Consider the following 21,255-nt stretch of genomic DNA (forward strand, 5'->3'; position numbering starts at 1 on the left):
TACAATTACTTCACTGCATTTTAAAAACAAAAGCAACTCAATTTTAAAAGGTATTATTTTATAAGATCATACAATTGATATTTTAAAGCTTCTTAGCTTTTTTTTTTTTTTTTTTTTTTTTTTGTATTTTTCTGAAGCTGGAAACGGGGAGAGACAGTCAGACAGACTCCCGCATGCGCCCGAGCCCGACCGGGATCCACCCGGCACGCCCACCAGGGGGCGATGCTCTGCCCCTCTGGGGCATCGCTCTGTTGCGACCAGAGCCACTCCAGCACCTGGGGTAGAGACCAAGGAGCCATCCCCAGCGCCCGGGCCATCTTTGCTCCAATGGAGCCTTGGCTGCGGGAGGGGAAGAGAGAGACAGAGAAGGAGAGGGGGAGGGGTGGAGAAGCAGATGGGCGCTTCTCCTGTGTGCCCTGGCCGGGAATCGAACCCGGGACTCCTGCATGCCAGGCCGACGCTCTACCACTGAGCCAACCGGCCAGGGCCAAAGCTTCTTAGCTCTTAAGCTCAAAAGTTTTTTATTATATATTGTTATGAAAAGGGAAAAAGTACAGGTAATATTTAATAAAATCTCTAACTTCATATATCTACCTGTATACTGCCAACTACAATACATAAATCCAATTGGTAAATTCTTTTCAAAATTACATTGATATCAGATTCCCCAAAAAGTTGTATTGTGAATTTTATGGAGATGAAAAATGATATGGGTAGTAATCAAAGGAGGATGTCTCCATTTTTCTTTGGCAGGTTCTGGAATAGGAATCAATATAGAGGCATGATGAAGAGTAGATAGATGGGAATTTAAATGCCACTTTAGATATGTAATTTAAATCTCCATTGCCTCACACAGAAAATGTGGGTAAAAGTAATTATCTTCCTTATGGAGTTATGGGAAGGAAATGAAAGAATTAATGTGCAATGCTTAGCACAGTACCTGGTACATAATAAACAGTTGAAACGGTTAGCTCTTATTTTGTACAATTTGAAAGGAAAAGATGTGTATGTGCCTATAATGGAAGTGCTTAAAAAAGATTGTTAGCTACCACATACTGTGACAGACTCAATAGCTGGATTTTCAAGGACAGAAGGAGATTCAAGGACTTTGATGTAGACCTTCTGTCCCTTCCTCTGCCCCAATTACACTTATTTAAGTCTCAACAGGTTAGAACAGTTGATAAAATTTACTGTTAAAAATTTACTAATCTGATCCTCATATAGCAAAGTTAACTTGAAAAAAAAAATTCATCATGGCTAAATGGCTCTATCTCCCAATTCATATAGTTCATCAAAAAGCACAATTCTCCAATACATTACACATCAGGATAGCAAGTTTTATCAGAATAACAGGCTTTTAAATTGCAAAGAGCCATAGGTGATCCAGTTTATACTTCATTTTAGAGGTGAAATAACAGAGAGAGGTTAAGTGACATGCCCATTGTCACACAGCTGGTTATTGGTTGATGCAAGTAAATCATAAAAGATCTTTATATATTAATAGCAATGATATGTGAAGAAAGTATAAAATGACATTTCAAGACTTCCCTCTAGTTATTGAGATTTAAAAGTAATAATATCTGTATAATTTCTAAGTTAGATAAGATTTTCTCTTACCTGTTCTCAGAGGGTCTAAAAAGAAGAAGAATTTCCTAACAGCTGTACAAACATAAAAGGAATAAAAAGATTTTTCCAGTCCATCTAATTGTGGCAAAGTAGGGATAAGTTCCAATATGTAGTTTTCTAAATCCTGAAAAAAGGAAAAAAAAGTCTGATCTTGTTTTTTCATTAGATATTGGAATATAATTTCAGTCCTAAAAATTATTTAACATTAATACTATATTAATGATGTAATAAATTCTTAACTGGCTTAGTGGTGAAAATATTTTATGTTTTATTTATAATTGTTTATTTTATTTATATTTTAACATGTCTTGAATAAGTGATATATTCTACATAGGTCCAAATTCAAAAGGAACAAAAAGGTATTCATTGAAGTCTCCCTCTCACTTATTTCCTCTCCCCAGAGGTAACCTACATTATCACCTTCTGATGTGTCCTTCCAAAGATAACTGATGCACATACAAGCCAATACAGATGTTTATTTCTTCCCTCTTCTACACAGAAGGCAGCAGTAGCATACCATGCAAATTCTTCTGTAACTTGCTTTCATCAATTAACATTAACATTATACTTTGTAGTCATTCCACATTGGTTTAAGAGCTTTATAATTGTTTTTTAAATTGATTTCAGCAAGAGAGGAAGGGGGTGAGAAAGAGAGAGAGAGGGAGACAAGAACATCGAGCTGTTCCTGTGTTTGTCCTGACTGGGGATCGAACCAGCAACCTTTGTGCTTCAGGATCATGCTCTTACCAACCGAGCTCTTGCTGGTAAGGGCAAGAGCTCCAATTAAAAAAACAAATTTGCTATGTATTATTTCAGATGTACCATCATATATTTAGCCTTCTGTTGATGAACCTTTAGCTTATTTCTAATCTTTTGCAACTAAAAACAATACTAGAGTGGCTAAGCAAATTTTTCATTCATAGATATGGAAGAATAATAGGATAGTTCCTGTAAGTGGAACTGCTGGGTCAAAATGTATGCACATTTATAATTTTGATAAACAATGGCAAGCTGGCCACCTCCCCATGAAGGCCACATCCATTTTACACTCCCACCAGCAATGTGAAGGCTATATTAACAGTTCCCAAATTGTGCCCCAGGAGTGCTACACTAAACTCACGGGGTTGCAGCAGGATATTTTAAATTTTTGAGAAACATAGCAACATCTGTCAGTGCATGAGCTATGGCTCAAGGTAGTTACATTTTCAACATTAGTTTGAAATATGTATTTCTTTTGATGTCATCAATCTTAGCAAAGCTAGATTCTTGGTGGTTGCTGTAATAAAGCAAGTGCTACATGGAAATTAGTGTGAGAGAGGAATTGAGGATGACTGTATCCAATCTAATTTCCAGGTTGAGTAGCTGTACAGTAGTACCTCCTAGGTCAGCGGTTCTCAAACTTTTTGAAGTCGGGGCGTATTTAAAATCCTACAAATAATTGTAGGCATACTATATACAAATTTCTGAGAAATGTTATAATAATTAAGTCAAATATTAAAGAAAAAATATATAAAGTCCAAGCTTGTTTATATGGTAATTAAATGAAATAAATATGACAAAATTAAATTTATTCTGATATTAAAAAACATTTTTATGTTACATTTTTTGTTACGCTTTTTAGAATTCGTAAAAAGGGGTTAAAAAATTTAAAAACGACAAAAAAGTTATCTTTTTATATATATAGATACATTCTTAGTAAGATTTAGTAAATTCGGCAGGTCCTGGCGCGAATGTGTTTTTTCATTCTTGTGTTTATGAGAAACAGGAGCCTGATATGTCCTAGCAATTTCTTCAATGTTTGCACATATATTTGAAAGGCAAACTCTCATTTCCTTATCAATACATTGAAGAATTCCTCTCTTTTTACTCTTAATTGTGTTGAGTGCAGAAAACCCCCACCATACATATCATCTTAACTTTACACCAAACAAAGAACAGAAGAAACTTGCCTCCAGTCTTTCTGGGGAACATGGGGGGTAGTATAAACAATCCAGCACCACAGCTTAACAGCCTTTTGCAACCTAATCAGGCAAATGAGCTGGGAGGTTGGGCAGACTGTTAGCTTATAGCCATTCCCCACACCTCTGTTCCCCCAAAATCTAAACTCCAAAAACCATGTTGGTTTTTGGTCTCCAACAGGCACATATTTCTCTGGAATACCATAGGGCGCACCTGGAAATCCTCTAAGGCACACCAGTGCGCCCTAGCGCACACTTTGAGAACCACTGCCCTAGGTACACATCCATTAGAAATTGTTATATAAAAATGATGCCTGACCTGTGGTGGCGCAGTGGATAAAGCATCAACATGGAAATGCTGAAGTCGCCGGTTCAAAACCCTGGGCTTGCCTGGTCAAGGCACATATGGGAGTTGATGCTTCCAGCTCCTCCCCCCCTTCTCTCTCTCTGTCTCTCCTCTGTCTCTCTCTCTGTCTCTCCCTCTCCTCTCTAAAATGAATAAATAAATTAAAAAAATAAAAAAAATCACTGTTTAAAAATGAAGTAGGCTCTGGCTGGTTTGCTCAGTGAATAGAGAGCATCATTCTGGCATGTGGATGTCCTGGGTTTGATCCCTGGATAGGGCACACATGAGAAGTGACCATCTGCTTTTTTTTCTCTCCCCACACCCTTTCTCTCTGCCCCTCTTGCAGCCAGTGGCTAAATTGGTTCAAGCCATCACCCTGGGCACTGAGGATAGCTTGATTGAGTCAAGCATTGGTCCCAGATGGCACATGCCAGGTGGATCCTGGTTTGGGGTGCATGTGGGAGTCTATCTCCCCTCCTCTCACTTCAAAAAAAAAAGAATGAAGTAAAAATTTGTTTTTACTTAAGTGTATTTTTTTTTTTCAAATGGCCAACAGAATAAGTTTAATGAATAAAATTTCTTAGAACTGGTCAAGAAATGGAAGGAACTTGGGTATTTCTTTTGGCCTAGAGGTACTATGAAAAAACTACAAAGACGCCTGACCAGGCAGTGGCACAGTAGATAGAGTGAGGGTTGGACTGGGACACAGAGGACCCAGGTTTGAAACCCCAAGGTCGCTGGCTGGAGCACGGGCTCATTTGGTTTGAGCAAGGCTTACCAGCTTGGACCCAAGATCGCTAGCTTGAGAAAGGGGTCACTCGGTCTGCTGTAGCCCCCGGTCAAGGCACATATGAGAAAGCAATCAATGAACAACTAAGGTGCCGCAATGAAGAATTGATGCTTCTCATCTCTCTCCCTTTCTGTCTGTCTGTCCCTATCTGTTCCTCTCTCTGTCTGTCATTAAAAAAAAAAAACAAAAAAAAGTTTGGGAAACCATGGCCTATTTTACATACCTTCATTAAAAGCATTATCAAACTTTTTGATCTTTGTCAATCTGATGGGTGAAAAATGGATTTTAATGGGTCAGTCTATTTGACATTTAGCTTACTATGTGAAGTTAAGATTTCTTATAAATAAGAAGCATTTGTATTTTGCTTTCTGCAAAATACAATCCTTTGCTCAGTTTTACATTGGGTTAGCAGCCATTTTCTTCAGACTTCTAGGAGCATTTTATACATTAGGATAATGACCATTTGTCAGTGACTGAGTTTCAACTATTTTTTCCAGTTTGTTTTATTTTTATTTTTTTATTTTAGGAGGGTAGTGAGAGAAAGAGACAGGAACATAGATCTGTTCCTATATGTTCCCAGACTGGGGATCGAACTAGCAACCTCTGCACTTTGGGATGACACGGTAGAACCAGCCGAGCTATCTGGCCAGGGCTCCAGTTTGTTTTCTTTTAGTTTTATTATAGTCTACAGATAAATGAAATTATCTTGCTTATAATTTAGCATCTGCCTCTTCACTCTGCTAGAAAAAAGATCCATAAGAGTAAGGCTTAGAACGGTACTTGACACAAATGAAATACTTGGTAAGTGCTTTTAATGAGATTTAGTAAGTGAATGAAAGTCTGCCTATATTACTCAAATTATAGTTGTTGGCTCTAGAAGCCATTTTTTTGTTGTTGTTATTTTATTTATTTACTTATTTATTTTAGTGAGAGTAGGGGAGGCAGAGACAGACTCCCACATGTACCCTGACTGGGATCCACCTTGCAAGCTCACTAGGGGGCAATGCTCTGTCCATCTGGGTCCCTTGCTCTGTTGCAACTAGAGCCATTTTTCAGCACCTGAGGTGGAGGCCATGGAGCCATCCTCAGCACCCGGGGCCAACTCGTTCTAGTTGAGCCTTGGCTGCAGGAGGGAAGAGAGAGAGAAATGAGAGAGGGAGGAGTGGAGAAGCAGATGGGCGTTTCTCCTGTGTATCCGGACCGGGAATCAAACCCAGGATATCCACATGCTGGGCTGACACTCTACCACTGAGCCAACCAGTCTGGGTGGGCCTGGAAACCCTGTATTTTAAATGAGAAAGACACCAAGTCTGGTTTCAAAAGTACAAGTGCCCAGGGCAGGAGAAATTGTTCTTTGAGGGAAGGCAAAATTTCTTCCTTTTTAAACACACTAAGAGACATACTGTTGCTTCTCTCTCTCTTCCTTTCCCCCCTTTAAAATTTTTGTTTCCATTCATGGAAAGAGGCAAGACAAAGGCAGTGTGTTATAGAAACCAACTGATAAGAATTTTCAGAGCTACAGAACTACTCCAATATCTGATCCAAGTAAGTATCAACAAATTTGTCTTTCTTGCTAAAGAGAGATAGACAGAAGCAAGAACCTTTTATTGTCAAGCTGATCTGAACCTTAAAGTTCAAGAATTGTGCTGTGTCCCTAGAAAGGTTGTTAAGTGTAAATGTTCAGTATGAACTAACATTCTATCAATAGGAATCTGGGTAAAACAGACTGCAATAAATTATAACAGGAAACAAAGTATAACAGGAAATTTGTCTTTAAATCTTATATTCAAATATTTATTTAAGTGATTAACCTGGTTCATATTTATGTTCAACTCTCTTCCCCTTTTCCTGATAACCCTAAAAAACATGCTATATGTGGGGGAAAAAAGCAGAAGCTGAAAAGAAGCATGTCCATATAATTTCAATACCTACACTTGCAAGAAACATAGCCATTTGCATTATGAGACTAATTCTCTGTTGATAACTTGGCCTAACTAAATAAATACCTAATGGGAAAAAACAGCCTCTTGGTAATCGATGCACAACCCAAATCTATTTTTCTCTTATGTATTTCCTAAAGAGGAAAATTTCCTGGCTCTTACATTTTAAAACAGTCATACACTAATACCATTCATGAATAACCAAAAGTTTTTCACTGTTTCTTCAATGATTTTTAATCCTATTAAAACATGTTCTTCTTATTTTCTCCTTTAAAAAGCTTTTTTTTAAAGGCTAGAGAAAATACAAAAAGGAATTTTTGTGGTCAATATACATTTAAAAAGCTCTTTAGTAACATTTTATTTGTAAAAAGAAACAAAAACAACAAGAATCATCTGTAATCCCAACACCCAGTGATAACCACCCTTAACTTTTATTTTAATATCTACAATAGTTCTTAAATCAGATTAATACTTACAGATTCCCGAAGGTATCCTTGTCCTGCAACATCATATAAACTAAGCCCTATTCTTGTTTGATGAAGCCAAACTGACAATAAACAAGAAAATAAAATATAATTATTAAGAGCTATCCTTAGCATATAAATGGACAATAAAAAGATAAAGAGCTAGATTAGATGGATAAGCTAATAACTCTATGAACATCTTTATTTTCATACATATTACTTATTCATTAACCTCAAAATTGTTTGAAACAAATGTACCATAGAATTAATGGCAGATAGCAACAATTCTGCCATGCCTAAAGTGAAAATAAAGTTGATGTTCTTGAAGATATTGTTCTTTACTTATTAAACTTGGTGTTCCATCAAACAGGGACAGCAAGTGTAATGCTATGCTTCCAATGAGCTGCTTTTATTCTACTGAGGTTAATTACTGCAACTAAATATTAGTTAAAGATGGTACACATAGGACTTCAAAGGTCATTATGAAACTTACAGGAATCCTAACAACTCCAAGTTGTTTGGTAAAAACTCTCTAAATCTGATGCTACAGATATGAGTTTGAAACTATTCTCTCGGGCAACTCAACCCAAAATATACTGAGGTGAATTAAAATTATTTCAAATCACCATACATTAAAACTCTTGGTTCAGCTTTTGATGTATCTAGTTAGCTAGTATCTTTAGGATACATGAAGCTTTGTTTTTTTCTTTTTGATAATGATGAACTCAATTTTATGGTAGAAAATTGCAGCTCTAGTAAGTTCCAAGAGAGAATTATAATATGAAAAAAAATTTTGGTCAAAAGACAAGAAATTCTGCTATTCAAACTTACTAAGAGAGCTGTTTTACATCGAAAGGATACTATAAAAGCACAGACCAAAACCTACTTGATTCCCAGATAGAAGCACAATGAAAATGAATCACCTTTTCTCATGACATAATTAAAGAACTGCATGATGGAAATTCTTCCGTAAGAATCTGTATGAAGGAGTTTAGCAAAGACTTTTGCTGTGAAAAATTGCCTAAGGAAAGGAAATAAAAATTAAAATCATCTTCCAACATAACATAAAAGTGAATTCTATAAAAATTAGCAAACAATAGCATAAATTCAAACAATTAAAAAAGTACTGAAATAAATCAGTAGGAACTAAGTTCAAAAATATTTTCATACATCTTTGAATTCTTTTAAGAATAAAGGTCTATAATTGTTACAAATCATATTTCTTCTAATAACTTCATAATGCCTGACTGGTGCTGGTGCAGTGGATAGAGTGCTGACCTGGGACACTGAGTCCCAGGATTGAAATCCCAAGGTCACTGGCTTGAGCACAGGCTTGACAGCTTGGGCAAGGGGTCACTGCCTTGGTTTGAGCGCCCTGGACCAAGGCACATATGAGAAGCAATCAATGAACAACTAAAGTGCCACAATTACGAGTTGATGGTTTTTACCTCCCTTCCTGTCTTTCTCTTGGGAAAAAAAAAAAAAAAGAACCATATAAAATAGTTAAAAAAAATAACTTCATACAATGTAATTTTCTTTACTAAATAATTTCACTAAATATCATTAATAACTTAAAATGGACTCAAACTGTCATACCATTGACTTAAATTTTCATTAACATCTGAGGCATTTAAAATGCTTCAAGTAACATATTTCTTTTTTAAATATATTATTCTTACTTGCACTTTGGTCCAGCTTTTTCACCAACCTTCAAAAAATTTTCATAATTAATCATTGCTTCCTCTCCAATCATAGGTGGTGTCTGGTGCTTATCCAGCAAAAACCATAAGTTCTTAGAAGAATTGCAGAAATGTAGATGTTATAATTAACAAAACAAAATTTACAAATGTAGTTAAATATGTTATTTATATTAAAATGATAGTCTGATAGCAGTTATTAAAATGAATCTCATCCCCTATTATCCTCCTTAACTAAAAACATAATAAAAACAGGACATATAGTGCCTCATTAATCTATATAACTATATGCTGTAGATACTGTTATGCCTACTTTACAGATGAGAGTTGAAGCACAGTAATTTTAAGTCCATTGCTCAATCTCACTGAGCAGGGCTGGAATTTGAACTCCTGCAGTCAACCCTATGGTAGCAGTTCTCAACTTGACTTCCTGTTAGAATCACCTAGGGACTTTACAAAACAAAACTCTAGTTGGGAAATGGGCCCAGGCAAGCTCTGCATCTGATTCTGGTAGGAAGCCTTTGTCCAGAGCTGGTGCTTTCACCCACTCCACAAGGCACCTCTCCATTAAGGCTCCCTGAGATACTATGATGTGAGCAGTACAAATAAGATGACTAACATCCAAAGCAAGCTTTTATTCCATTCTTACCTGTAATTCTTCATTATCTAACAATTCTCTGCTTTTCCTCTGCAGAAAGACGGCTCTGGATTCCTCTCTTAATTTCTGTAGTAAGACTTCATCTTCAGCTGGCAGCTGAAAATACACTGTAGAGTTAATTTCTACACTTAAATTCTAGACTATTGGATTAAATAAAATGTATTTGGGCTCATATAATAACTATGTATTCAATGCCACAAATTACTTGTTGTATACCAATTTTGCTTAACTTCAAGTCATCATTCATTTAAAAAGTTCATTTAATAAGAAGAGATAAGTCCTGGCCGGGGTCAGCTCAGTAGTGGAGCGTCAGCCCGGCATGTGGAAGTCCTAGGTTCGATTCCTGATCAGGGCACACAGGAGAAGCGCCATCTGCTTCTCCATCCTTCTCCCTCTTCTCTCTCTCTATCTCTCTTTTCACCTCCCTTAGCTAAGGCTCCACTGGAGCAAAGTTGGCCTGGGTGCTGAGGATGGCTCCTTGGCCTCAGGCACTAGGATGGCTCTGGTTGCAATGGAACAACACCCAAGACGGGCAGAGCATTGCCCTCTAGTGGGCATGCCAGGGGATCCCAGTAGGGAGCATGTGGGAATCTGTCTGTCTGCCCCCCCACCCCCAGCCCCACCCCCACTTCTCACTTTAGAAAAATACAAAAAAAAAAAGAGATCCACAGAGAATCCAGTGACCAATAAGCCCTGATCCCTACCCAGAAAAAGCTAACAGTCTAGCCCAAGTTTCCCTTTATAATCTTAGAGCACTGTTCCCACTGTAACCTTACTGATACAGAATTAAACTAGGACTGCCCAGGCAGAATAGCTTGGTTGGTTAGAGTGTTGTCCCAATACACAAAGATTGTGGTTCGATCCCCAGTCAGGGCACATACAGTAAGCAATGTTTCCATCTCTGTCTCTCTCTTCCTCTCTCCCCAAAATCAATAAATAAAATTTTTAAAAAAAAGAATTAAATTAGGACTATCTAAAAATAGACAGCTTTAGCAGATGCCTTTTGGAACTAGATCACCTCACTTCCTAGAGATGGTCAAGCCAGTGTCTATTATGCTGGCCTGCAAGGCAGAGAGTCTGCTCACTGGGGTAATTTCCACAAGCAGGGCTTTATTAACGACTTATACCAACTCAACTTCAAACAATTTATTTTTGAGGCTTTCTTATTCCTTTTCTATATCTTTTCGCCATTAAATGTAGCTAAGTAACCTGTGGTCCAAATTGGAGGTTATGATTTTCACCTTTCATTTCTAAGAACTAAGAGGCCAGCGCTCCCATCATAAGAAGTGGAGAAGGAAGGAACATTTAGAGATGAGGCTGAGACTAGCATTGTGCTCTAGTGGTTAATCACTGGCGGGGGTGAGGGGAGTGGTGACCAAAGAAGATAGGTGCTTTCTTGAAGTAGTGGAGAAGAAACAAGGGAAAGAAGTCCTATAAATATGTTCACTTCAAAGTTAACTTTTCTACAGTGGTTACATTTTACATAATACTAAATAGGTCTTATCCTTTTCAGTAGCCTTTAATTTCAGCTGGAAATAGCTTGCTTTCTTTTTAATTTTTTTTCTTTTTATTGAATTTATTGACACTGGTTAACAAAATTATACAGGTTTCAGGTGCACAGTTCCACAACACATCATCTGTACACTGTGTTGTGAGTTCACCACCCCAAGTCAAGTCTCCTTCCATCACCATTTATCCTCCCTTTACCATCTTCCACCTCCTCCCATCCCTCCCAACTTGCTTTCTTTTAAAAAACTTTAAAAACTTTTTTCTATTACAGTTGACATAACAATATATTAGTATCAGGTATACAACATAGTGAGTGACAAGACATTTATATAACTTACAACTGGTCGCTCTAGTAAGTCTAGAACCCACTTGACACCATAGTTATTACAATATTATTATTATTATTGTTATTTTATTGTATACTTTACTGATTTTAGAGAGAGAAGAAGGGGGAGAGAGAGAAAGAGACAGTAACATCAATTCGCTGCTGTATGTGCTCTGACTGGAGATCAAACCAGCAACCTTTGCATACTGGGACAATGCTAATCAATCGAGCTATCCAGCCAGGGCTACAATATTATCAAAACTATTCCCTATGCTGTGCCTTACATCCCCATAATTATTTTATAACTGCCAATTTGTACTTCTTAATCCCTTCACCCAGTCCCCCAACAAACCCTCTCCCCCCCAAAATCTGGCAACAATCAGTTTATTCTCTGTATGTAATAGCTTTCTTAAAGTCTGTTTTAATCTGTAGCTCTCCTGAAATACTTTTTCACAGTTTTGGCCCAAGGAACCATATGATAAAGTGTAACTCCTCAAGTTTTCCGTTCTCAACCTATTTTTCAATTTAACCCTGAGCAAAACATTTTATACCTTATAAGCAAAAGACAAAGTTGTGATCAGCCTCGTAATCCTAAATCTTAAAAAAAGCCTTACAACATAATTCAATAAAATACCCACTATTAATATCCATAATAAAAATTAGGGAGAAGCCTATAACTCAAAAAGAGGGTACAATTAACAATTTTGTGTTCTTATACCAACTTATTTGAAAACTTAGGATCTTATCAGCTCCAAAATGAGATAAACTAGAATGAAAGAATAAATATATGAAATTTAAGATATAACCCTTTATTTATAAAATACTCATCACATTTTAAAAATTGCATTTTATTTATAAATTCTGCAAGACATTTGCTTAGATAACACTTACCCGATAATAAAACCGGGGAATGGTCTTATAGAATGCATTTGTGTTTTTTCTACCTCCTTTCCATTCTGAGTAGTATTTGGTAAATAAATCCATTTCTTCATCTTTTAATTCTTGTTCACTTTTTTTTTCTCGTAAAAAATAGATTAAGGGGAAAAAAGCACTTTTAAAATCAAACAATACTTTTCTCAGGTCATTTATCTACTATGGTTTAGTCTATAAGTACAAAAAAGGCCTCAACAGTTGTGCTTAGACACTAAACACTTCTATTAACCTCTTGAAATACCAAGAATCATGATTTCCCACTAAAACAGTTCTACATCTTCAAACACTCACAGCTGCTCCCTACACTTTTTTTTGGTAAATTACTATACTTGTCTCTTCCTCAAGTCACTGCCTCTCTCTTATAGACCTCTGGTATGTTCCTAATTCAGTCAATCAAAATGAATTATTTTTTACTGAGCACTTACTAGTACCAAACTCTGTACTAGATATTGGTACTAGAGTGGTAAAAGAAACCGGCACAGCCCTTGACCTGACGGAGTTTCAGCCTAGTAATTGCTGATCCTCTACCTAATGCACAACCCTTTCCTCTGAAGCTCACATATCCAGATACTGTTACCCTTCTCCCTGCCTGCTGCAGACACGCAGCTGTGTCATTTAGCCATTCCTCCTCCACACTTGTTTGTGAACCATGATGACTGTGCACAGCTTTCTTTACCTCAAAGTCCTGCACTCATCAACAAATAGACATTTACATTGGTGACTGTGACCCCTCAAATCTGAAGCTTTCACCTCTACTGTGTCACTCAGTTCCTGGGCAAGATCACTGATCTTATCTGCTCTGTCTAAAATCTTAAACTCTAATATACTCTCATATCATTTTTCTCTCCTTCTGGATATTCAAAACCTCACTGCCATACTACGTGCACTTCAGCTTCACCAAGGTCTTCAATTCTATTATCTATTTTATCAAAAGTTTATTAACCTCTTCCTGGTCTCAATTCCTTGTCAGCGTCCAACTACAGTGTTCCCTAAACTCCTCTGATACCTGCATTTCTGCCACATTTGCCACGTTAATTTTTACTCTTGGACTAATCTTATAATGTAATTTCTTTACCATGCCTTACTACTGTTGGAGAAAACTGCAAAATAATGGTACCACAAATTTATTTCATGGTTAGTCAGCTTTGCAAAACACCAGTACATATTTTATTTGCCCTTGATGTCTTCCTGCTTATTTATCTTGACTGCTCCAAACTGTCACTACATTCTTCAAACCTGCTGTGTTCACCCTCAACAGATGACAATCTCTTCTAGTTTATCAAAAACTGAGTCTGCTGTGGATAGATACTCACGAATACCTAAATGAAGTGGGAGGGCAAGAAGGTATCAAATCTGTACCTTACTTTCTTCATGCCAGTTTCAGGGGAAGAGGTGTTTTCTCTCTCACCCAAGACTAACCCCTCATTTTACCTGAACACTTAATCTCAGCCTTTGCGATTCTCTTGTGGGTTGTTCCATCACTTGTTTGTCCCTTCTCACTCACTACTCCATTCAGTATCTTCAATTTTTTCATCTTTACTGGCTTTTCTTTAACTTACAAATATATGGAAGTCTCTCCCATCCCCCCAAACTCCTTCTTTTCTACCTACTGCCACACATAACTCCTTCCTTTCTCATTCACTTTTTCAAATGAAAGGTTATGTTGGCCATCTCTGCTTTCTTACCTCTTGTCCTCTCTTTACGCAATCCTGCTTCTATTTTATTTTTCTTTTGATTGATTTTAGAGTGACAGGGAGGAAAGAGAGAAAGAGAGAAGCATACATTTGTTGGTCCACTTAGTTATGCACTGCTTCCCCTATGTGTCCTCACCGGGGATCAAACCCAGAACCTTGGTGTTTTGGAACAATGCTCTAACCAACTTAGTTAACCGCCAGGGCCCCTGCTTCTACTCTCACCACTCTACAGAAACTGTTCTGTTCTTGCCAAGACAACTAATAACCTAATTGCTTATTTTATTTTTATTTACTTTTTAAAATTAGTCTCACCAGTGGTGGCGCAGTGGATAGAGCGTTGACCTGAAACACTGAGGTCCCTGGTTCAAAACCCTGAGGTCGTCAACTTGAGCATGGGATCATCAACACAACCCCAAAGACCCTGGCTTGAGCCCATGGTACTGGCTAGAACAAGGGGTGACTGGCTTGACTTGAGTTCCCTGGTAAAGGCACATAGAAGTAATCAATGAACAACTAAAGTGAAGCAATGACGAGTTCATGGTTCTCTCTAGCTCCCTTTCTCTCTCCCTTCTAATCTCTCTTTCTTTCTAAAATCAATTAAAAATTTATTGGGGTAACATTGGTCAATAAGATCATAAAAGTTTCAAGTGTACATTTCTATGATACATCATCTGTATATTGTGCTGTGTGCTCACCACCCAAAGTCAAACCATTTTCCATCCCCATATATTTGGCCCACTCTATCCCCCAGACCCCCTTGCTTAGTTTAATGGACACACCTCTCCCTGGTATATTTCTGTTAAATTTGAAACTGTTGATTCTAACCTTTTCTCGGCTTATGAGGCCATACTGTGTTGATTCTATTTCATGGCCATTTCTTCTTTTTTTTGAATCCTTCTTCCGCTATCATGTCAACTTTTGTAGTTTAACTTATGGGTCCCAAACCTATCTCACTTAAATATTAAGTTGTTGGGAAGAAGAGGGGGAAAAAAAAAAAAAAAGCAAAGATGGAGAAAGGATGGCTGGTGAGGTGGGAGGAAAACAAAGAGAGTATGTCTCCCTGAAACCAAAAAAAGAAGGTATGGCCTGACCAGGCGGTGGTGCAGTGGATAGAGCATCAGACTGGGATGCGGAGGACCCAGGTTCAAGACCCCGAGGTCACCAGCTTGAGCGCGGGCTCATCTGGTTTGAGCAAAGTTCACCAGCTTGGACCCAAGGTCACTGGCTTGAGCAAGGGGTTACTCGGTCTGCTGTAGCCCCATGATCAAGGCACATATGAGAAAGCAATCAATGAACAACTAAGGTGTCACAACGAAAAACTAATGATTGATGCTTCTCATCTCTCTCTATTCCTGTCTGTCCCTATCTATCCCTCTCTCTGACTCTTTCTCTGTCTCTTTAAAAAAAAAAAAGGTATGTGTAAAAGGAGAGATAGGTGAACGAAGAAATAAAACAGTGAAAAGTGGAAGTTAAGGTGAGAGTCTATTTAAGATGAGAAAAATGCCACCATCTTCATATGCTGATGAGGATGACTGAGAAAAAAAAAAACTGATGATGCAGGAGAAAGGTAACACATGCTTAAGCAGGCAAGAATGGAATCTAGCACAAAGAAGGATCTCACACACCAATGAAGGAAACAAATCCTAAACAGAAGTTGTATAACCTATATGATTTACTTAATCATCTCTCTGACACTATAGTGTAAGTGCTACAAGGACAAGGGTTTTTGTGTGTTTTGTTTACTACTATAGCCTGGAACAGTACTTAGTACATAATAGACATGCAATGAAGTGGGTTTTAAGAGTGAAGGGGTGGCCCTAGCCAGTTGGCGCAGTGGACAGTACATTGGCCCGACGTGTAGACATCCCAGGTTCAATCCCCTGCCAGGGAACACATGAGCAGTGACCATCTGCTTCTCTTCCCCTCCTTCTCCCCCTTCTCTTTCTCTTCTCTTCTCTTTTTGCAGCCAGTGGTTTGATCGGTTTGAGCATCAGCCCCAGGCGCTGGGGATACATAGGTTGATTTGACAATCCACCCCAGATGGGGGCTGCCAGGTGGATCCCAGTCGGGGCACATGTGGGAGTCTGTCTCTTGTTCTCTCCGGAAGGAAGGGAGGGAAGGAGGGAGGGAGGGAGGGAGGGAAAGAAAAGAAAAGAAAAGAAAAGAAAAGAAAAGAAAAGAAAAGAAAAGAAAGAGAAAGAGAGGGAAAGGGGAAGGAAAGGAAAGGAAAGGAAAGGAAAGGAAAGGGGAAAGGGAAAGGGAAAGGGAAAAGGAAAAGGAAAAGGAAAGGAAAAGAAGAAAGAAAGAAGGAGGGAGAGAGGGAAGGAGGGGAGGGAGGGAGGGAGGAAAGAAGAAAAAGAGTGAAGAGGAGGAGAAAGCACAAGAACAGGTAACTTTTTAAAGAAGTTTCCCTACAAGGGGTGCAGAGAAATGTAGCTAAAGCTGGAAGGGTGTAAAGCAGGGGTCCCCAAACTACGGCCTGCGGGCCGCATGCGGCCCCCTGAGGCCATTTATCCGGCCCCTGCTGCACTTCTGGAAGGGGCACCTCTTTCATTGGTGGTCAGTGAGAGGAGCATAGTTTCCATTAAAATACTGGTCAGTTTGTTGATTTAAATTTACTTGTTCTTTATTTTAAATATTGTATTTGTTCCCATTTTGTTTTTTTACTTTAAAATAAGATATGTGCAGTGTGCATAGGGATTTGTTCATAGTTTTTTTTTATAGTACGGCCCTCCAACGGTCTGAGGGACAGTGAACTGGCCCCCTGTGTAAAAAGTTTGGGGACCCCTGGTGTAAAGCCAGTAGCCTCAGCTACTATCACAACCACCTGGCCCATGCAGGTTCCCATTAGATTCAGACAAACGGTAATGAAACAATGGAGCCAAGAACTGGTGGGCCATCATCTTTAATCCTAGCTTGGATCTGGCAGGCAAGTAAAAACACACACTGGACTCCAAAACCCACTCATTCAGTGCTCACAAAGCTACTGACTTATCCGAGTTTCCTAGAATCAAAGGTTTCTAGCTCACCAGACTTATTCACCTCTATTCCCCATCTCCTTCCTTCTCCCTGCACAAACTGCATAAACTGGCTTCTCTCTCAGCACTCCACCATCTTGGCTGCTTCTCTCCTCCACGTGGCCTTTCTCTGCTATCCTTTCTCTGCTCTCTCCTCTAATGCTAATCTCAGGAACCAAGAGAAAGCAAGCTCCCAGTCTGCCCCACTTTATAGTGTAGAAACCAAAACCTTTAATCCAATATACAAACAAGGATGTCTCTGATACAAAGTCACTTATCTGAGGTATAATGGGATTCCTCATGAGAATGCACCACCCCACATCAAAAAGGGTGAGAAAGGCTTAGTCCCAAAACCAAGCCCCAGGATACAAGGATCCTGCCTACCCACAGCCCACCCTCAACACACATTAATATAATCATGCCCATCCCAAGCAAGAAGGGCAACCAATACCATCACCTGGGCTACAGACTTCCAAGTGGGAAGCGCCATCTTTAACAAAGTGAGCATAATATATTTTATCTGCCCAACAAAGGGCATATAAGATCAAATGATTTCTTTTTTAAAGATAGAGGATATTACAACATGTTAGAACTGATAAAAATGATCTAGGAGAGAAGTAATATTTGATGACTCACTCATAAGAGAACGGATAAGGCCAGAGTAAAGAAAAGGGGACAAGATCTAGTGTTGGAGTGGAGGGATGGGACTGTCTCAAATGAGAGCATGGCTATTTTCCCATTTTAACTATGGGGGGAAAGGGACTGATATAAATGGTGAATGGGAATAGGTGAGGTTCTTCGACTGCTTCTACTTTCTCAGATATCTATATATACAAGTTCATCAGCTGAAGGTAAACAGTAGGTAGGCTATATTGGGAAGCTGGATGTTTGGGAGATGAGAACAGCCTTAGAGTATAGGAGAGTGAATGTCTAAGGAAATAAGAAATGTAAAGGAATGACTGAAACACCTACTTTAGGTTAGTAGACATGAATTAAAACAGTGGTCCCCAACCTTTTTTGGGCCACGGACAGGTTTAATGTCAGAAAATATTTTCAGGGACCGGCCTTTAGGGTGGGACGGATAAATGCACAAAATAAAATTATGTGACCGGCGTAAAAACTGTGGTATTTTTAAATATAATTGTCAAACTTACGAGACAAGCGTCAAGAGTGAATCTCAGATGGATGTAACAGAGGGAATCTGGTCATTTTTTAAAAATAAAACATCGTTCAGACTTAAATGTAAATAAAACAGAAATAATGTAAGTTATTTATTCTTTCTCCGCGGAACGGTAGCAGTCCAGGGCCCGGGGGATGGGGACCACTGAATTAAAAGACAGCCCGCCATGGTTCCGTTTTCCTCTAGCCACTTTCAGCTGCCCTGGGTTCAGATGTGAAATAGGAAAGATAGTTTTAACCAGGTTGGTTAACAAACAAGTGTGAAGAAGGGGGAAAGGCACAAGGAAAAATGGGTTATGAAGTCTAAAATGTGTAAGAAGGGAAGTGATAAATGTGATGGTAAAGAGGCAGTAAGATCAGTGGATTTGGAAGGATAGACTCTGATAGGATCCAAGAGTTGTTGGAACCAGGGCTCTCATTCCTCGCAAGTCTAGGTTAACACTCTGAGCTTCTCATTGCCGCAACTCTTTTACCAGGAAAGAGAGGGCAAGACCTTTCTGGATCTCTAAACCACATTCTGCTCTGTCTGCTTTGTCAGGTTTTTTCTACAGAAGCGGAGAGCGCGGCTCCCAGCTGCTGCTCCTCCCATCCTGCCCCCACCTCTGGGAGTGTATGGCCGGGCAAACGCTGTGGGCAGCCCCTCCCAAACTCACTGTTCCGACCGCTGTTGGGCGTCGCTAACCGCCGGCGAAGAACTTCTTTCCAGTCCATGACTGACAGCAGCTCCGACATTTGCTATCTAGCCGCTTTGCCCGCTACCAGCTTCGAGTCAAACACCACCTAGCCTGGCAGAGGCTGGCAAGGCCGCTCCACCGCCATCTTGGCTACGGGCGGAATTCGGCTGAGGAGGCAAAGATGATTAGTGTAGTCACTGCGGAGAATACGGCGGTCACATTAACAGTGGGGAAAGCAGACGTGAAAAAGATGGGAAGTGACCGTCTTAAAGCAGCTTCCCAATTTCACAACGCCAGATTTTAAAGACGCAAAATAAGGAAGCCCGTACTATTATTTCATCTTGGGCCTCTGGCGCGTATGCACCACGTGATTCAGGAGTCCATTGGCGGTTCCGGCTCAAGGGAAGCGTTTTCTTTCTTAACAATTTTTTTTTTCACCGTTCTTTGCGGCCATCTGGAGACCCTAAATGTTCCCCCGAATGTAGTAGGCACCTTCAACAGCCTCCTTTGGCCCCCTCTGCCACTAAAAACTCCCAAGTCGCCTTTTTCTGTGGCAGCCTTGCCTACGTCCAGTTCCGTCACGCCCGGGACAGAGTTGTCGCGGTGCATTGTGGACGCAGTAGTTCCGCCGGGGTTATGGCCGCAGTTAATAAAGCGTGAGTGCTCTGGTGAGTTGTTCGATGAAGTGAACTTGGTTTGTGGTAGATCTGTGCGCTGTTGACAGTGCCCTACTTCGTGTACCTTCTTTACTTTCCTGAGTTGTTGACTTGGCACTCACCCCACTCTCCCAGCCCATTCCCTCTTCTGACGAGTTCAGCGGTCTAGGGACAATTGTTATGCAGGGCCAGGGCCCCTAGACTTTGGCTTTCGCCGCAGCCCTTGCTGCTGGTGGGGCTGGAGGCTCTTAGCCGCGGTTTTCGACTTTACGCTCCTCCTTCAGCAAGGCACTCAGGGGGGTCCTCCCTCTTTTCAAGGGCAGCTGTGATCCACGTGAGTTGAATTGGGCGGTCCTCCTTGTGCTTTTTCCTCAGGTTCGCGGACGAGAATATAACAGGCACCAGCGATCCCTATTCTGTCCCCTGGTTCTGCCGATTGCCATCGAGGTTGAATGTCCCCGGATCAACATTGTTTAATGGAGAAGTCTCACCAGATTTCATTGCTATTAAGTAACCCCAAAAGCAGAGGCTTGATTTTTCTTTGAGAAACTGAAAATCATCTTTTAAAAAGTTGCACTTTTACTCCATGTCCCCCACCCCAAAATTCTTAATTATGCTGAGAAACTAGGGGGTTTTGAACATCTATCTCTTCACTACCTTGTGCTGAACTCACTGCATAATGGCTTTCTGTTTCACTGGTATTCGAAGCTTTCCTAAACTTTGGAAAAACAACCCATGCCTTGGACGAGGCCCAGGACACTCTTTTAACACTCTCCTTCTGAAAGACTTTTATGGCATCAAGAACCAACAGGAGTTGTTTTCTCTTAAAACAGCGTCTCCACAAAACACCAAAGCAATTAATCTTCTGAACGCCAAGGCCAGGAGGAAAGGAGGTGAGGGCAGTAACAAAGTTTCATCTAAGTTTCCTCATCTTTTTGCAGCTGGAGCAGCTAAGAAGAGATCACAGATGAATCCTCAGAGTAATAGTCATGCCTTGTCACCTGTGAGGAACATTATTCAACTCCCAACAAAACCTTTGAATTCAGAGCAGTGGGATAAACTTAAGGAAGAGTTCAAAAGAAAAGATAATTTTGAAGATTGGATCATTTCACAGATGGCTCATCACAATAGCTCTGTAGATGTGGCCAAATCTTTGCTGGCCTGGGTAGCTGCAAAAAACAATGGTATTGTAGGCTATAATTTGCTGGTCAAGTATTTGTATCTCTGTGTCTTTCATAAGCAGACATCAGAAGTTTTTGATGTTTATGAAATCATGAAAGCCAGATACAAGACTTTAGAACCTGGAGGAAACACTCTTCTCATCCGGGGATTAATCCATTCATACAGATGGAGAGAGGCCTTGCTGCTGTTAGAAGACATCAAAAAAGTCATGATCCCTTCAAAAAAGAACTATCATGACTGTATCGAGGGAGCCCTTCTTCATCAAGATGTAAACATAGCTTGGAATTTGTATCAGGAGTTGTTAGGTCATGATCTTATTCCTATGATGGAAACTTTAAAAGCCTTCTTTGATTTTGGAAAAGACATAAGAGATGATCGGTATTCAAACAAACTACTGGACATTCTTTTGTATCTAAGAAATAATAAGCTATATCCTGGGGAATTATTTGCAGACAGTATAAAAACATGGTTTGAGAGGTAAATTTGATTTTTATTTTTATGTATGCTTTATTTATTCCTACAGGTAGCCTCCCTTTTTATTAGTTGCTGAGATTACTCTTCATATTATAGTAACTGTCTTATCTTAGATTTGTTTCCCTTATAAGAC

The 21,255-nt window shown here is 39.5% G+C and overlaps 2 protein-coding genes across 3 annotated transcripts in view; one reads left to right on the forward strand and one right to left on the reverse strand.

The window, feature by feature from the left end:
• The window catches only part of PPP2R3C (protein phosphatase 2 regulatory subunit B''gamma), a 29,810-nt gene extending 10,884 nt beyond the window's left edge, over positions 1-18,926 (reverse strand). Inside the window, exons 1-7 of one of the 2 annotated variants that reach the window (XM_066388336.1) lie at positions 18,790-18,926; positions 12,205-12,332; positions 9,471-9,575; positions 8,804-8,916; positions 8,048-8,145; positions 7,137-7,207; positions 1,618-1,750 (exon numbers count right to left, since the gene is read on the reverse strand). In XM_066388336.1, coding sequence (XP_066244433.1) covers positions 1,618-1,750; positions 7,137-7,207; positions 8,048-8,145; positions 8,804-8,916; positions 9,471-9,575; positions 12,205-12,332; positions 18,790-18,868 — 727 coding nt within the window. In that variant the 5' untranslated portion in view covers positions 18,869-18,926. Of the gene's footprint in view, positions 1-1,617; positions 1,751-7,136; positions 7,208-8,047; positions 8,146-8,803; positions 8,917-9,470; positions 9,576-12,204; positions 12,333-14,765; positions 14,876-18,789 lie in introns of those variants that run through there. The other variant, XM_066388337.1, reaches the window with a different exon arrangement.
• A 1,219-nt stretch (positions 18,927-20,145) lies between these two features.
• The window catches only part of PRORP (protein only RNase P catalytic subunit), a 175,129-nt gene continuing 174,019 nt past the window's right edge, over positions 20,146-21,255 (forward strand). Inside the window, exon 1 of the mRNA XM_066388332.1 lies at positions 20,146-21,125. Coding sequence (XP_066244429.1) covers positions 20,146-21,125 — 980 coding nt within the window. The remainder of the gene's footprint in view (positions 21,126-21,255) is intronic.

The sequence above is a fragment of the Saccopteryx leptura genome, chromosome 6 (genome assembly GCF_036850995.1).
Source record: "Saccopteryx leptura isolate mSacLep1 chromosome 6, mSacLep1_pri_phased_curated, whole genome shotgun sequence".
Lineage (NCBI taxonomy): Eukaryota > Metazoa > Chordata > Mammalia > Chiroptera > Emballonuridae > Saccopteryx > Saccopteryx leptura.